Below are 16,924 nucleotides of genomic sequence, written 5' to 3' on the forward strand. Positions count from 1 at the left end.
CTGCTTCAGGGATCTCTCGATCCCCAGTTGTGCTCTACCCCTCTGCTTGCACTGCAGAGCTGGATCCTCTTCAGGCAGTGTCTGGCTGCCAGCCCTAGATTTGTCTTCCAATGTACAAGGCACAAAGTGAATAATCAGAGGTACCAAAACCACTGGAAGGGAGGAGGAAGGGCAAGAAGTTGTAATGATGTAGCTCTTTAATACAGTATTTCCATTCTCAGTAACAGCCCATAAGCTTTGTAGGGAGTCTGCAAGGCCTCAGGACTGAGGCTTGTCAGGCTTGCTCTGTCTAAACTTTTCTTGACCTGCCTGTAGCTTTGTTTTACTTGATTTAGCTGTGACAGCAATTTCTCTAACTAACTGGGTATTTATGCCTAATCTGTTTTTCGTTTATCTTTGTGTGGTACAACCATAGTTTAATACAGACAGCAGCAACAAGCAGTTAATCTACACAGAATGAAGTATTTGTGAATATCACGATGCTGTAGTGTCGAGAAATACAGGCCTGGTATGACAGCAGAGGCCTCAAGAAGTTGCAGCATAGATGAGTGCAGGCATGGGAGGATAAGAGATAGGGCACAGAAGACCCCACAGCTATGAATAACTTATCAATGGTCAATTGAAGAAATATAGACCTGGAGCTGGACAAAACTGGTTTTAGGGAAAACAAATAGAACAAAGAAGTTGTATCTAACATACATAAATGGCACCATAAATTTGGATGTAACAGAGAGCTGCAGACAAATAAATAAAGAAAAAGGTGTAAAAGCATGTTAGCAAACTTATAAAAGGGATCCCAAGAGAGACCTATAGCAAGGAAGAAGAAATCAACAACAACAACACGACACTCCTTCCAGTGAAGGACTCCAGAGGCTGAAGTCTTATGCTGTTACCACCTCTAGCAATCTAAAGCTACTGACTTTAAGATTCAGAAGAGCAATGGAAGAGTGAGCATAACACCAGCAAAAAGGGACAGAAACTAACAATTGTGTCTGTGTGTGTGTAACCGTTTTAACTGCTTTACTACTATTATTGAGACTTTTCCTGTATAGATGTATTCTAATGCATTACTATTTTTTCTTTCTTTTTCTGTAATAATTAGATCTAGACTAATAATGATTCTTGAATTAGCGCGTTAATATTTCGATTATACTAACAATAAATTTCTGGCTTTTATATCTAGGTACATGCACATATTTATATACATACACACATACATAGACATAAGGCATGCTTCCTCTTTGCCCATAAACAAGCTTTTTCTGCCATCAAGTGCTGATCAAGTTTGGCTCTTCAGCCTGACTGGATCCCAAGAAAGGATGGGAGCTTTCTCTGAAAGCACCCTCCAGAGAGCAAGCAGCTCTCTGAAGGGATGCACAGACCCAGCTGGGCTTACACAGGAATACCTGGCTCCCGCTCCAGCTCTGGAGTGCCTCCTGTGCAAGAGCCATTCCTATCATGCTGCAAAGCTCTGAAAGCTGAAGAAGCTTTTTCCTTTGAAATCAAGTCCCAAAGGAAAACATATCCCACTTACAAGCAATTGGCCAACACCTCTCTGTTTCCGGCAGTAAGCGCAGCCAGGGTATTCCCTCACTGGGCCTCAGCAATTCATGGACACCAGGGAGAAAAATTTATACATCAAATTAATTATCTGGGGCTGAAGAACAGGACAGCTCATGGCAGGTGCCTAAGGGCTTTAATTGTGTTACCACTGGCAATCAGTGTGGTCAATATTAACAGAGCATTAATCAAAAGAGCAATACCAAAAGTAATACAATTTAACTCTGTGTTCTTATCTAATTAACCTTTGGAGAGAAGCAGACAGAAGCAGGTCTGTCTTACAGCCCCCTCCCCACAACCCTGTCCCCCCGCAAAGACGTTCATGCAGGCATAACGCGCTGTGGCAGCTCCTCCGGTAGCGAGTGACCCAGCTTTGCTCTCTGGCGCGTTCCCAGCAGCCCAGAAACTGGAGCGGCTCTTCCCCCTGAACGCCTCGGTAAGCATAATTCCTGCAGTGTCTGCGTAAGAGTGGCAGAGACAAAAACGAGCCCGCTGCTTTGAAAGCATGGAGTTAAAGAATCACCACTTCAAACAGCTAGTTGTTTTAGCCTCCTCTAGGCATGGACAAAGCAGACAGCTGCCTAAGGCAGCAGACTGCCAGGGACAGCAAAATGGCTATCAGCCTACTGCCAACTTAGCCTGCTCCAGAGCCCTGCAAGGTCCTGACCTTGGCTGCTGCTGCTGCGGGAAGGGGCTGGGGGAAGCTTGCCTCTCCAAGCCGTTGCTATCAATACCATCACCGAGGCAACATCTCCAAGGGCTCCAAGGTTCAAGCCCTCAGAGCTCTTCCTGGCGCTCTGTCCTAGCCGCACTGCTTCTCAAAGCAGGAACAGCTCAGACTCTTATTTCCAGGTTAGCAAAATTCAGTTCTGCCTATACTGTCTCTTTACGAGTCTTGTGACAGCTGTGACTTTAATGGAAGGTGAACATTTACCTCTGCTTTGCCTGTACCTTATCCTAAAATAGAGGATTTTAACTTCAGTGAGATTTTTTTCAGCATAGCTAATGAGCAACAGTTGTCACAAGATCTGAAAAGACAACTTTCCTGGAAGGAGAAGCAAACGTGATAAAACCCAAGCTTTTGCTTTCTAATACATCTTTCTCTCATCACAGGCAAACGTGGCCAGCTTAAAGTCCAAGGCTAACAAGCATTCAGTCAGCACGGTCAAAGCGCAGCAACTGACACTCAAGGCAAGGAAGTGGCTGACAGCTTTGTCAGTCCTCGACTACCAGCCTGAAGAACCAGATCCTTGTACAGAGCTGGGGCTAGCATGTGTGTGCACACGCAGCAGGGCGCAGCTTCCAGTACTAGCCCAGCAGGGAGTGCCAAGTCCTACCTCTGGTTGGACATGCTTACAATAAACGAAATACACCACTTCCTAGCTATCCTGTTTAACAGGACGCTTTCTCACCTCTAACTTGCCTTTCTGACAGCCAGTGAAACCCAAGACCATCTACCGTGCTAGATCCTCCAGGAAGAGGTAAATGGCTGGCTCCCTGTTGTTCACACCTGGTGATGGGATATGTACTTTGGACTGTATGTACTACTTTTAAAGTTAAACTCTACAATTTGTGTAAAGGTTGCCAGGAGACACAGGGCTTGTTTTGAGATTCTTAGAAAGGGTGGAGCTCAGCTGAGGCAGTTGGTATCTCAGTTTCATCCCAGACTTTGTTATTCAGTCGTCGTTCCCCCCCACACACACACACACACTCTTATGCAAGCTTAGGACTTGGCTCACAAGCAAGTCATGTTGCTGCACCAAGGCGCTGGTTGCTAGGAGGCATAACCGCTCCGGAGATACTGAGCAGGTAGAGAAGCGAGCAGGTCGCTACCTGCAGGTACACAGACTTTCAGGCATTCCTGCTCTCTGCCATCCCCCTCCTTTCTCAGGCCATAGGTAAACCCCAAGGGGGTTTCCCAGCATCAAGCTGGGAAAAGGCCTACACATTTCAAAACTGCCAAGATAGCGTGAGCCTTGCAACTGCTCCTCCTCCCTATTGCACACGGACATGCAATAGCTTTGCAAACCTGTCAAAGCTTCCTACTCACACAGCTCTACCGGAGTGTTTAGCAGTATTATTAAATAAAGCAGGCATGCTTGCTCTCTTGCTTCAATTTCTTTGCACATAAACTGCAATTGACCCTCACCATGGGATTTTTTTTTTTTTTTTTTTTTTAATGTGACATCCCTTTAGTTCGCATGCTGGTTAATCAGATCAAAGCCTGAAAAGCAAACTACCTACAGGGGATTATTTTCAGCCTGCCTCCCAATTTAAAATAAAATGCAACTGGGTAAGGTGAAAGTGAGAGCAGCAGCATTTTTGTTAACAAAGCAGGTTAAAGTCAGATACGACCAATAAGTTCATTAAAAGGACAACACTGTTATAACTATTCTGACAGGCAAGACAACACTTGTGTTGAGGGAAGTGGAACATTTACCTCGATACTAAGATAAAAGTAGCAATATACTATATAGTTCTTCTTAACAGTTCGTCAGGCAAACCAACTAACAGCAAACTCGCAGGAATCCTCCAAGACGCCCTACCTTTCCCCTGCTCGCAGCCTTTGGAATTCAGCACAGGAAAGCTTCAAGGGCACTTAAGTGCATTTTCTTTGTCACAAGAATTTTCATTGCAGTCTTGCAAAGATAAGAGCATTCCCATTTCCCTCCTCTCACTTTCTTCATCACTGACATTTTTGGCAGCAGCAAGAATCTACATTCTAACATAAACTTTCTTCAGGGCTCAGCTAATACTATTTCCCTTATTTTTAGAATAGGGTGCAAGTTGGGGGAAGAAAAGTGATTTACCCTACCATCCAATCCTGTGGAAAACCAAAAACAGACAAAAAAAATCTCAATTCTCTGTCCTGTTTAATGCACTGCCTATTCCCCATTGCAGACTTTTTCCGAAAGTACCATTGAAGCAGTTCAGTCCTCTCTTGGTCTGACGCACACAGGCTTCATACACCACCGGCTGGAAGCATTCTGGAAAATATCCTCCTGTCCTTCAAACAAGCTCTCACTATCTCCCCAAATACATAATAACTTCTATCTGTCTCCGCCCTCTAATTTTGGGGCTGGGGGGCAGGCAAGGAAATACAGAATTAACAGCTCCTCTCAGAACTGACCCCAGCTCTCTGCTTACCTCAAAGCAGGGTGGTTCACATGCCAAGAGTGCTTGCTCTCGAGCAATTTATTCAGGGGAAGGTGGTTGTTCATGCACATTCACTCGCTCTCCCTTTCTCCAGTGAATTCCTGGTAAACGAATTAGTGAAACATTTCCCAAAATGTTTCATTACAACAAGACCATTCCCTTGAAAAATTCTCAATTCACTCTAAATGCCAAAAACCTTCTGGCAACCTAAACAGGTCCATGCTTACAGTGGGTTGTTTGTTTTTGTTGGGGTTTTGGAGGGGAGTGTGTGTGGGGAGAGTTGATTGGGTTTTTTTATTTTTTATTTTTTAAATAGCAGCACCTGCTACCACAAGGGATCACCAGACTTCAGCTTTGATTCCTGAGCCTAGTGAGAGTGGGCACTGCCTGTCAGCAGGCAGTTCCTCGCACCGGAAGCACTCCCAGAGGGAACACAGATTGCTGCTCTTCACTTCTGGGGGTTTCTATAGTGACACCCAGGTGCAAGCAGTGTTGATATGCTGAGCTTAGCTAGACACTGCAGCCCTTTCCTCATGCCCGACAGAAAGGAGGAAGCACATTTAAAAAAAAAAAAAAAAAGGGAGAAATGTAGGCTCAAACCAGGTAAGATGGGAGCACAATCAGTGTACAGCAGAAGCACTTTGGGGGGAAAAGGTTCATGCCACATGTCTTCTGCTGAAAGACAGAGGATGAGCAGGCAGGTTGCTACCTGGTAGCTGGAGGGAAGATGCCATATCCCAACTATTGCTGCTGCCAGATCCTCAAATAGTAACTGCAGGACAAAGCATCGCATTTCATTTGTATTTGTCCTGAGGCTCGAACAGCTGCTTTTTGATGCAGGCCACAGAAGAGTGATTCACCCCCTTACAACTTGAAGGCTGGATTACTGTATGGCACTCTGGAGAAGTAAACAGAAACTCTATATACAGGTAAACAGCAGCTTGTCTCAAAGGGAGCAGGGAGCTGGCAACTCCAGACAGCATCACTGCCCTGACTGGTTTTTCATTACCAAGTGCAATATAAGGCATAAAGCAACACAGGGTCTGAAGCTAAGTGTCCCACAAGATTCCTGCTGTCCACCCCAAAAGTTTCAACCTACTCCACTGCTGGTGCAGTTGGCATTAAACATTTCCACAGCCAGCAGTAGGGCACTCAGTCATGGGCTCACACCCCAAATACTTTCCCTCCAGCAGTCTGACAGCACACAACTTCTGCAGCCTTCACTGCAAGCAGCATAGAGAGCAGCACTCTTGTCAGGGACTTGACAGGGTCTCCTTCAAGTCTAATAACAACCTTTTCTCTAGTTTAATAAAAACCTTTTCTGTACTGTTATTTTGAGGTGTTGTTTTACTTCTCTTTCTTTTCTGTTGCACAGCAGGTTTGCCATAGACCTGGAAACTTCATGACTATCATTACTTTACAAGATTCTACCAAGTGTTACATCCTCAGTTGTTTATCCCAGGTAAGAATTTTAAATTAATTAGACATGACATCAAAAGGCCCCCTTCCCCTGAGGGCTGGCTGATGGAAATGATCAGGAAGTCAATTTGACAGACTTGACTCCATTCTGCTAAGCACTTAAAACAGTGGAGCTCTGCCAGCATCTCTAGGTGGTCACTCCTACTGCTTCTTTTGCTTCTGCATCTCCTCTTCTGCCAAATCAAATGAGACAACAGCTGAACTGGATCAATTTACAACAGTTCAGCAAACAACTCTACCTTTTAGATGCCATTTTATCGCTGAGACTTGGACTTAATTTGGAAGAGTCTCTGGCATGCACAAAAATGTGAACCAAGCAAAAATATCCATGTAGAAATTCTTGCCTATGTGTGCTGGCATGCTGAAAGAGCTCAGACAAGAGTAAGACTGCTCATACTCAACCAGGCAGGGTCTGTTCTGCCTGAAGTGCAGTGATGGAGATTCGAGACTGGACCTAGCTGCTATCTAGATGAGAATTGGGCAGAACTAGGGGGTAATTGCTCGAGGATTGCATGACTGTACCTACGAATCTCACAGGTCAACTGCAGTAGAGGAGGGAAAGGCCATAGTCCCCTTAAATCCACCTCTGCAACTTAACATATCAAAGCCACTAATTCTTTGGGCTGATCATAAAGCACTGTTGAAAGGCAATCTCCATTCCCAAGTGCAAAGAGTGCTCAGTTGCCAGAAGCCAGGACTGCATTAGCCTTCCTCAGCGCACCCTTCCTCTCTCATCTACATTAACAAAAGCAAAGAGCTAAAGTAAATGTTTTGCACTTGAGGTCTTTTTGCTTCAGTGTGGATATACTCCTTTCCCTCCAGTCAGTAACTAAGACAGGGAGATTTAAGAGGGAAACAAAGCATCCCTGCTTCATTCTGAGAGATCTGTTATTACTGGGGAGGGAAAGGGAAGGAAGAGTTTGGTCACTTTTCATCATTTTTTTGGCCACTTTCAGGACATTGAAACCTCGTGTTGTTCCCTTTTTGGCACAGAAAAGTTTGTTTTGCTTTGTTGTGATGGCCCAACTCGGACCCAGCTGCAGTCATAGCTCTTTAATTCAAATTGCGTTTAACAGTCTAAATGAAGGGGACTTTCTTATCTTTCTCTCTGGGTCCGCCACAGTTGTGCCAGCTGGAAAGGCTCCCTAGATGGCATGTACAAGCACAGTATCCTCACACAAGGAATGCATTAACAGCACTCCAGATTCCTGGGAGGCAGGGGAGGGGAAAGAGGTCCAACCCTTGAAAGGGAACTGTCCCGTTTTTAAAAGGACAAAGCAAGCTGTCTCTGCTGTGGCCAGAGATGTTGAAATTTACTTCAAACCATAGATGAGAACTTCTCTTCATTTTAGCGTAGGCTTCTACAGTCTCTACAAGGCCACGTGATTTGCTTTTAGAAATGAACATACAAAGGCGGCTCAGAAGTTCTCCCTCATAATTCTGGGTGAAATAAAATTGAAGAAGCCAGCCCCAGCAGAACTGGATTTATCTACTGGCGACTCAGCAGTTAAAGTATTCCAGTGTCCCAGTACCCACTCAAGCTGCATTTTGGATTGGGCCCAAAGCCATTACCCTTTACGCTATGGCAAAATGAGTGAAAAACCTGTGTCTACCCAGAGCAGTAGAACTTTGCACAAACTGCACACGTACCAAGGGGCACATAGGGGTTATAAAGAAGTAGATTCCTTCTATGTACGTACAGCTTTCTAAAGGCAACCACTGTTGTAGTGTTTAAGAAAAGTGATCGTTTAGAAAAATATGCTCTGAAGAAAGGCAGGAAAACTTGTTGCCTTACAAATTAGGATTTCATTGCTTATTTAGCAACCAGTTCTAACCTGACCATCACGGTCAAAACTCTTACAGAGATAGATTCAAGTTCAGAACAGTACAGAATGAATTTTCCTATATCACCAGCAGTCATCAACTGGATCCATCTTCATTACAATTCATGCCAGTACACTAGTGTCCAAATCCTTCCCCTTTAAAGAGGAAAAAAAGAGAGCAAGGCAACATGCCTGTCGCGCCTGGCAAAGTTATGCAACATTTATCCTTAATGTTATTATTCTTCCATTGTGAGTTATATGCAGCTTAAGGTAAAGGGAAATCATTCTAAGCTGACAGGTTGGCACAACATAATAAATTATCTATATAATGATAGGAAATTCTGATTAAAACATTCCAGGAGACTCCACATATGGATGGCTGGAAACTGTTTGGCCTTACGGTCTGTCTATTGGAATTGGAAAGAGTATTTGGGAGCAAACCAGTAATCACTTCTAGAGGAAAAAAGAAAGAAAGAAAATCCTCACTCTTTTAGCTTCCAGCAGGATTTACACTCAATTATGTGAGACAGCTCAACACGTGCTGAGCAGACTCCTGGCTGGATTAAACTTCACTCACTCATTTCCTGCTGTGCTCCTCCTCCCCTATGTCCCTTTGCTGTGACACAGGCTGTTGTCACTGCCCTGTTGGTGCAGGACCTGACACTTACTTCCCTGGATTAGTCGACAGGGAGCCATGAAGGTTATGACTCAGAGGGCTGACTGAGTGCAAGAGGCTCGCATGCAGTACCGCAAGTCAGCCGAGGATGAGAGGCAGAAGGGGAGGAGAAGGGGTGGAATGAGAACAAGCAACCGTGGCCGGCTCGCTTCTGCTCCAGAGCAGGTTGGCACGTGTGAGATTGCTGCACCAGTGTCCAACTTGCATACCACAGTGGTGGTAAAACAAAATTTGACCCACACAGATACGCAGTTTTCCAATTTTAAACACACAGTACCAGTACTCACTTCTGAACACTAATAGTCCTATCTCAGACAAGTTCAAGGTGATAAAGCTGAAGCAAGAACATGCCTAACTCTTAGATGAGATCTTTCAGCAAAAAAAGCAGTAGGAGAAAAGACTTGATCTTTCTTTTGTCTTAAGTTTGATCATATAACTCTTTATTTCCCCCCTCCCATCTGCAAATGTAGGTAATTCATTCCGAAACAGTACAGAATATGGAGGTTTCCACATCATTTGTTCAGCAAAAGTACTGCACATGTACAGAGCAAGCCAGGGAGGCTGTGTCTGTAATGGCTAGAGCCACTTCGGAGAGAAACCCTTGAGGAAACTCATTTCACTGTGCCTCAGAGAAGATTCACCCACATTCGTCTTGAGCAGAAGTTGCTATATGTAAAAAGCTATGCTGGAGAAAACAGGGAGAAAGATGGGAGCGAGGGGAGGAGAATATGCTGTTTAAGACCAGTCAACTCATTACACGCAGTAACAGTATGTACTGAATACCAATTTCCCTGCAAGGGCCACTAATGCGAAAAATTCCTGACTTCCCTCAGATTAGCTGGGAATTGATGAGCAGAGCTGGAGAGGCGTAAACTGGTCTGAACATAACAGAACAGTGTTTAAAAGACATTGCACATTGAACAGTGCAAAGCATTAACTTCTCCTACAGAGAAAAAAGTGCAGGCTGCTCCCCAAAGCAGGTAAGCACCTCACAAAAAGGGGAGGTTCTCAGCCAACTATCACAACCAGCTGTGAGCCAAGAAGAGAGGAGTAAAGAGAAGCAAAATAAGTCTGTCAGTCACGTAGACCTACAGGCTTAAAAACTAAAAGAAAAAAAAAAAGAAAAAAGAAAACTAAACAAAGGAAAGCCACCACCACACACAGAAAATAAGCTGACTCAAGCCATCAGAGCAGCTGGTCTGGAATTTAAATGGATAGGCATATTTTTCCCCTCAAAACTTTTTTTTTTCTTTAATGCTAGCCATCAGTAATCTTAGAGGATTTTCTTAGCTTTGTTTCCCTTCTTGTTTCTAGGAGACAGAACCTCAACCAGCTACTGCAAAAAAAGTATAAACCAAAAGGAAAGAGGGGCAGGGAAAAACAAGGGGAAACAAACCAGAGGACAGCGCATCAGGCCTGCCACAAGCAGCAAAAAAATTCAGCGTTCCCCTTTCCCCAGCAAAGCTTACTTTGCTATGCACTGCATGGTAAACAACTCTAACAGAGACCAACTTAAGGAACTCTGGGTTTATTTCACTTGTCAGCATAAGAACAGGCAAGTGAAGGTGGCAGACAAAAGACCATCCGGGGGATATAATTTTGTCTCTCTTGTCGTCATACCTCCCAAGCCAAGAGCCCCATATGAAAGTGGTGGCCTAAAATATCTGCAGCACTCCAAGCCTTTAGCCTTTATGGGAGACATGAAGAAAAAGTTCTCCTGTAATACAAGCATCCCACCAAAAAACTACCAGAGTAAGCAATACTATCACTCACACACTGCAGGGGCAAAAGCCTCATTAGGGTCAGAGGGGAGAAAGGATAAAAGGCTCAAAAAACATTGAGAGGGGAAGGGTAACACTGAGCTCTTCAGCACCATTGTGGAACTGGAATGAGCTTGGGTTGCCCTGGGATCTCCTTCTTCCAGGAGTTTCAGAAACTCCAGGAAAAAGAAAACCCAGAAAAGCAATGGTATTAAAGAAAGTAGTAATAATTTAAGCAAACCAGAAACCAGAATAAGGTTCTGGTTTAAGGTGCCTTAATAAGGCACCTTAATTTGAGCTTATTCCTTAATAAGCAATAAGCTCAAAGAGCTCCAAAGCTTCTAATGCTCAAGTTCCCATTCACACAAGCATCCATATGCCTGGTCTGGGTGAAGCCAGGATGCCTCTGCTTTGTTCACTACCAAATGAACCTAGGTACGCTGAAACTGTTCTCAGGACAATTCAGAGCTGTTGCATAAATTCAGCTTTCAGGGGTAGGACACAGGAGCAAAAAGCATGCGAGCATCAGGATTGCTAAACCTCAGCAGATGAGCAGAAGGCTGAGGAAATCACTGGAGCACCTGGAAGCCAGCTGAAGATGACCAAGTTGCATGCACAGGTCATGAACCAGCTATGCATGTGCCAGGCTCAGCTTCCTACATCAGCCTCATTTAAGAAGTTTCAGTGCAGGATAAATTGAAACAAATGGGCATAAAAATAAATAAATAAAATCAGTAAAGCCAATGATATTTCACCAGGATTCTTGCAAATCATACAGATGAGAAATTCACTGGAAATAAGAATGGAACAAAAAAAAAAAAAAAAAAAAAACCAGCAACAAAACAAACTGAACTTGCAGCTGAAGATCTGCACCAGTCCCCTTCTCATGTTTTGACTCCTTAACAAATGCTAGGTCAAATGGGCACAAAAAGATTGACTTGACTGCAACAAATCACATCAGCATCATAAAACAGGCTAGCTGTGGCACAAAAGCAGCAAGTCAGATGAAAGATTAAATTGTTAAACACACATCTGGCATATTCCATAGGTCTCCTGCCCATACCCCATGGTGCTACCAACAAGTAAGAACAAGAATTCCTCTGCAAAGCCCCCAAGGACTCACATAACCTTTTAGTTACTCCCCAAAAACTCCCAAGTGTCCTCATGCTTGGTTACATTGATGTTTGGCACACACTAGCTCAGAGGAGATCACTATTAACAAAACTATTTTATCTTTAGCTGTTCAAGAGCCCAAAGCACCTCAGTTTATTGCACTTGCTTTCTTTTTTCTCTCCTTGCCCTCTTCAATCGTGAATATACTCAGTGTCAGAAAAGATGCAGAGGAAAAGGCAACACACACTGAAATACATCTGCCTGTCTCCAAAGGGTTCAAGCATAAAGGATGTTGTCAAGTGCAGTTGCAGAGTTCAAACTGTTTTCAGTTTAACATAAAAAACTCAAACAGAAAACAACAAAAAACAGTAAGAGAAGAGGAGAAAGGCCCTATAAAACTGAGCTGGAGAAGTCCATCTCAACACACTGCAGAAACCCTATGAGTAGGCAGACAAACTGAGGTCTGCTCTGTGGCATTTACTTTCAGGGTGCTCTCAGAAGTTCAGGTGAAGTTCCTTTGAAAATTCTTTTGCTTTACTGTTCACACAGCTCCAAATGCTGACATGACTCCATACCAAAGCAAATGAATGCTAATGAAGCACAGAAACCTTGCTCCCTGGGGCTCCTGACAGAAGAAGGCATGAACTGGGCAGAAGACAACAGAGCAGGCAGGGCAGTCTGTAGTGATCCCAGCCTGGAGGCTTCTTTGATTAGATGAATCTTACCCAGCTGAGACTGCATCCCCACCCTGTTTGGTTTTTGGCCCAGACATCATAATCAAAATGACCTATTCATAGTTGGTAGTATCATACAACGTGCACTTCTACTCTCCCAGACCTCAGATTAAAAAAGCAGTGCTGATGGCTAACAGGAAACATTAACTGCTTTTTTGGAACTAGGGAAGAACAAAAATTTCTAGCAAGCTTTACCAACCCCCATCTCTCATTTCAGCAACAAACACAGAATCCTTAAGTGTCGTTAGTCTGTCTCTTGTACACCTGAAAACACCATCTATTATTCTTGCCAAAAGTTCCTTTCTTCCAACTCCAGCTTTCATGTCTTAAGAGCATGCCTATGCAACTTGGAAGTACTGCCCCCCTCTTGCCCTACAGCTTGCTGACCAGCAGAGCCAACAAACTAGCTTGGAGGAAGACCAAGCTCATATGGCCTTCCACGATCCAGTTTAGAGTTGGCTGGAAAATCTCTATGTGGCCCTACACTGGGCAGTAAAGGCTCTTCAGGAAGAGTCACTCTTCTCTCCTCCCAATCTATTCCCATCACGGTATTGTATCTTTCCAGCTAATACCCATGCCTCCACTGGCAGGGTAAACAACACCTCACTCAAAATATTTTTCTCCCTTGCTTTTCATGCCATCCTTTATGATATCTCTATATGCGTCTTCCACAGTCCTTTCAAGATTTTTTCAGGGGCTGCTCTCTTTCAGATGAGTCCCATCCCACAGACCAGTAATTTTGACATACTCTGCTCTTCCACTGACACCTGAGAGCTGGTTAGAAAACTGGGTAAGCTGGGTGAGCTCTAACTTCAGCAAGACCAGGATCTGTCCCAGGATGTCTATGATTTTTTGCTAAACGTGCAACTCGCAGAGCCACCTCCTCACCCTTCAGCTCCCTCTTGGTAGCTCTTTTGCTGTTTAAAGTATCCTTCTGGATGTCTATACTTGGACTTAGATTGAGATACATAGGTTGTGTTCCAGAGAACCCACATGCAAGGGGCTGTCAGCCTGAAGTCTCTCTCACATTTGGATGAGGAACATGGCAATAAATCACAGGACATACACAAGAAGGCTTTTTGCACCATCAGCTTTCAAGTCATAGAAAACATCACCTGCACCATTAGGTACTCACTGGCTTGAACATCCTACTGAGTTATGCACAAGTTTAGCACACTACGGAGCCTAGTTAAAAAGGCCAGAATGTATTTAACACCTAACTTAGGCCAAGAGAAGGGAGAGCTAAAAGGGATTCAATTAAAACTTTACAGGTAAAAGGCAATCCCCCTCTCATGCCAATTAAACTAACAGTGCTGAGTCTCATCATTCTCCCGTGCTAAGAGACTAAAGAAAGGTTAATAGCCATCCTATCAAAGGCCATATTGGAAACACGCTGGATCTTTATGTTGACACATCAGTCCTGGTTTATCTTAGCTTTAAAGACCATGGTCAGCGACTCACCCTGCTGGATAAGCAACGAGGCCGGTTCTGGGGTCGCAGGCTAATCCTCTGCCTCCTGACACGGTTATCCCCAACACTTTTTCCAAGGTCACCTAGTATATGCGAAAAAGAAAACAGGAAGTATCATGAGACAAGTGCTGTTCAGATGGACCCATACACAGATGCTGATGGTCTGGTTCACTCTGGCACTGAGAAGAACCATACCTCCTAGAAATCACCAACAAGCAGCCAGTAATAGAAGTGACGCTAATCATTCTTAACATAGGCATACTAGCATACGGCTGAGGTACAGCAAAGGAGTTACTACTCTCCTGATTATTTTGTCTATGAGCATTGCAAAGGCAGAGCATTGCAAGCAACCGCTAGTACTGACTGAGAAGTTGGGATACATGTTCACTGCCCTGTGATTCCCATCCTCCCAACGAGAGCAGCAAACCACTTTCTCCAGAGTGCTTCCCTGAAGTCTTTCCCCCTCCTATGGTAGATGGTCCAGTCTGCTCTCAGCCCCATACTCCTAGGAACTGAGTAGTCAATTTTTCCCTGCAGTTCTTGAATTGGAAGCCACATCCAGCAGACCAGTATAGCCTTCCCCAGGGATCCCAAGACAGGGAGCAGCTTACATAAGTGGGTTCACAAGCCCACATACCAATGGCCCATTCAAGAGAGAGTAACCCAAAATATGCTTGCTTTATCCCCCTGAGCAAAGACCTCAATTATTTCAGGAAAGAAAATAAATGCAATTGTGAAAGGCTATTTGGAGGATACAGAAATTCATAGCCAGGCCTATGCAGCAAGAAGCTGGGAAAAGCAAAAACAAAAGCTGATGGGGCCGGGGAGGGGAGAAGATATTTGGGGAGCGCTGTCAGGCAGAGGAAGCATTAGAATTTAGCAATTTCCCCGGAGCAAGAGGTTGCTATGGGATTACACTGCACAAAATCCAGTCCATAGCGTGAGAGGACTCAACCTCTGAGAGCTCTGTTCTCAGCCCTGCGGTTGTTCTGACAGACACAAAGTTATTCTCTTTCCTTTACTCTTTCCACAGCTTGATTTTATTTATTGTATATTTTATGCATACATTCCTCCTCAGTATTGCTGTCCCTGCCAAATTCATGGATTTTACTGGGTCACAATCTTCTGGTTTTAATTATCATCATCTAAGTTATACTTGGTTAAGGCCTGAAGGCATGGACGTGGCACAAGAAGTTACTATTGTAATAATTACTATTATCATTAATAGCTGCCCTGAAGACCAACATCTTATATTTATACCGACATGGTGCATGGTGATGTAGAGGCAGAGCAGGCTTCCCCACACTACTTTGACAACACAGCTTACCAGATCTGAAGAAACCAACTGTAGAGTGAAAAAATGAGGTCTCATGGGGCTCACTGCTCACGTTACTAGAGAAGGTGACAGAAGTAATGTCATACACAGAGCTACCATGCTTCAACAGGTAGAACAGGGCTCAGGCTCCATCAGCTCACTTCAAGTGAGCCATCTGTGCTTCAGCTATTTCCAGTTCGGACTAGCTTAAAACCAGTGACATGGAAAGTGAAAGATTTTATGTCTCCACTCTCTGGAGCAACTCAGTCCCATTCTTCTTTTCTCTTTCAGTAATGATATGCCCAGATGTTTTGAAACTATGAGAGAACACAAAATTGTCCCCTTCCCCTGCAAAATAAGCATCTCTCTAGAAATATGGCTTTTACAAAACTTCCACTGGATTTTTCTTCAGTGTAAAAACATACTATTAAAAACACATCTACAAATCCACCAGCAAAGCAAGGAAATAGTTTTGCTTCACCTCAATAGTCAAAACAAATAAAATAAAATAAAAAATAAAAAACAGAGTGAGATAGGAAGAGTGGAGGCTAGGAGGGTATTTGTTCTTCCATGTGTGTTACAATATTTCAGAAAACATTTATTTTTAAAGCAACCTCACATATGCATGGATAAAGAAGAATCCAGTGCTTGCACTGCTGAGATTAAAGTTCAGAACATAGTTCCCAAACCAAACTAAGAGAGGTTTAAGTCCTATAGAAATCACACTCCTGACAGCGAAGGAGAAAGTGGAAGAGACATGTGCCATTCAAGTGTTCCCATCTAGATGGGACACTAATTATTTGATGCTGGCAGCAAACAAGTTTAGCAATGCTGTGCTCACACTGCTCAGCACAGGCTTCGGCGCAGGCTTCAGCCCAGGCTGCCTGTAACTGTCCTAAAAGGCACTATCTGACCTTGGCTGTGCAGCTAACAGCATTCAGTGGCAATTCAGCAACCTACTTACACCAACAGATGCGTTTTTCCTCTGCAAGGACATACCTTCAGCCTCTCAGTGTGCAGTCCCAGGTTGCAGCCAAGCTGATCTAACAGCTACCTTCTCTGAAAGGGACAGCTCCTTCCTCATCCTAGTGACACCCACCCTCCGCTTCCCTTACCACCAGCATTGCGATGGCAGCTGCCTCCCCAGCAAGCCAAACAAGCAGAAAACCCTTTTGTGGCTTTTATTTTCTGTTTACTAGCCTGGGGAATACTGAGGGAAGCCACAGGGAGCACAGAGCCAGGGAAAATAAAAAATGGCCTCTTTCACTGGCAACTAGATCAATGCCACTGTACCTACCAAATCCATCCTCTACTTGGTGTTATGGAAAAGTCCTCCCATCTAGTAGCTTTTAAGAGGGAGCGAAACTGAACAAGAGCATCGACTCATTGGTGGAGGCACGATCACCCCACCATCAGCACCATGTCATGCTTGCTCCAGCCTTCTCTCTCTCTCTCAGCTCTGCAGAGGCCCCACGCTGCTATGCCAGAAGACTGTTTCTGTGCTGATACTAGGACAGTCTACCTCTTTCCCATGGTGGTCAGCACACAACTCGACACAGAAAGAGGAGCCCCATCTTCAGGTCCAGTTGGTTTACTGCCAGTGAGTATCTTCTAACCTCCAACAGATCACTCGTCCCATTGGGAAAAGATAGCAAGTGTCAATGTCATACTGCCAGTATTGCTAGATCCAGTGCTGCAGAAACAGATACCTGTGCCCAGAGACTCATAATTAACTTTCTGGAAAGGCTACTCCTCTTTTGCTCCTAAACTTAGCTCTAAAACCTTCCTGCTGTAGAGAGCCTGAAAGGCAACCCTTTGGGCCTATCTAGTACATGTTC

General features: G+C 44.2%; 1 protein-coding gene across 2 annotated transcripts in view; it reads right to left on the reverse strand.

Moving 5' to 3' along the window:
* Positions 1–16,924, reverse strand: part of MAPKBP1 (mitogen-activated protein kinase binding protein 1) — a 103,777-nt gene that overhangs the window by 60,195 nt on the left and 26,658 nt on the right. For both annotated transcript variants that reach the window (XM_064512598.1, XM_064512597.1), the window contains exon 3: positions 13,763–13,854. In XM_064512598.1, the coding sequence (XP_064368668.1) occupies positions 13,763–13,854 (92 nt within the window). The remainder of the gene's footprint in view (positions 1–13,762; positions 13,855–16,924) is intronic.

Source organism: Dromaius novaehollandiae, chromosome 5, assembly GCF_036370855.1.
Source record: "Dromaius novaehollandiae isolate bDroNov1 chromosome 5, bDroNov1.hap1, whole genome shotgun sequence".
In the NCBI taxonomy this organism is placed as follows: Eukaryota; Metazoa; Chordata; class Aves; order Casuariiformes; family Dromaiidae; genus Dromaius; species Dromaius novaehollandiae.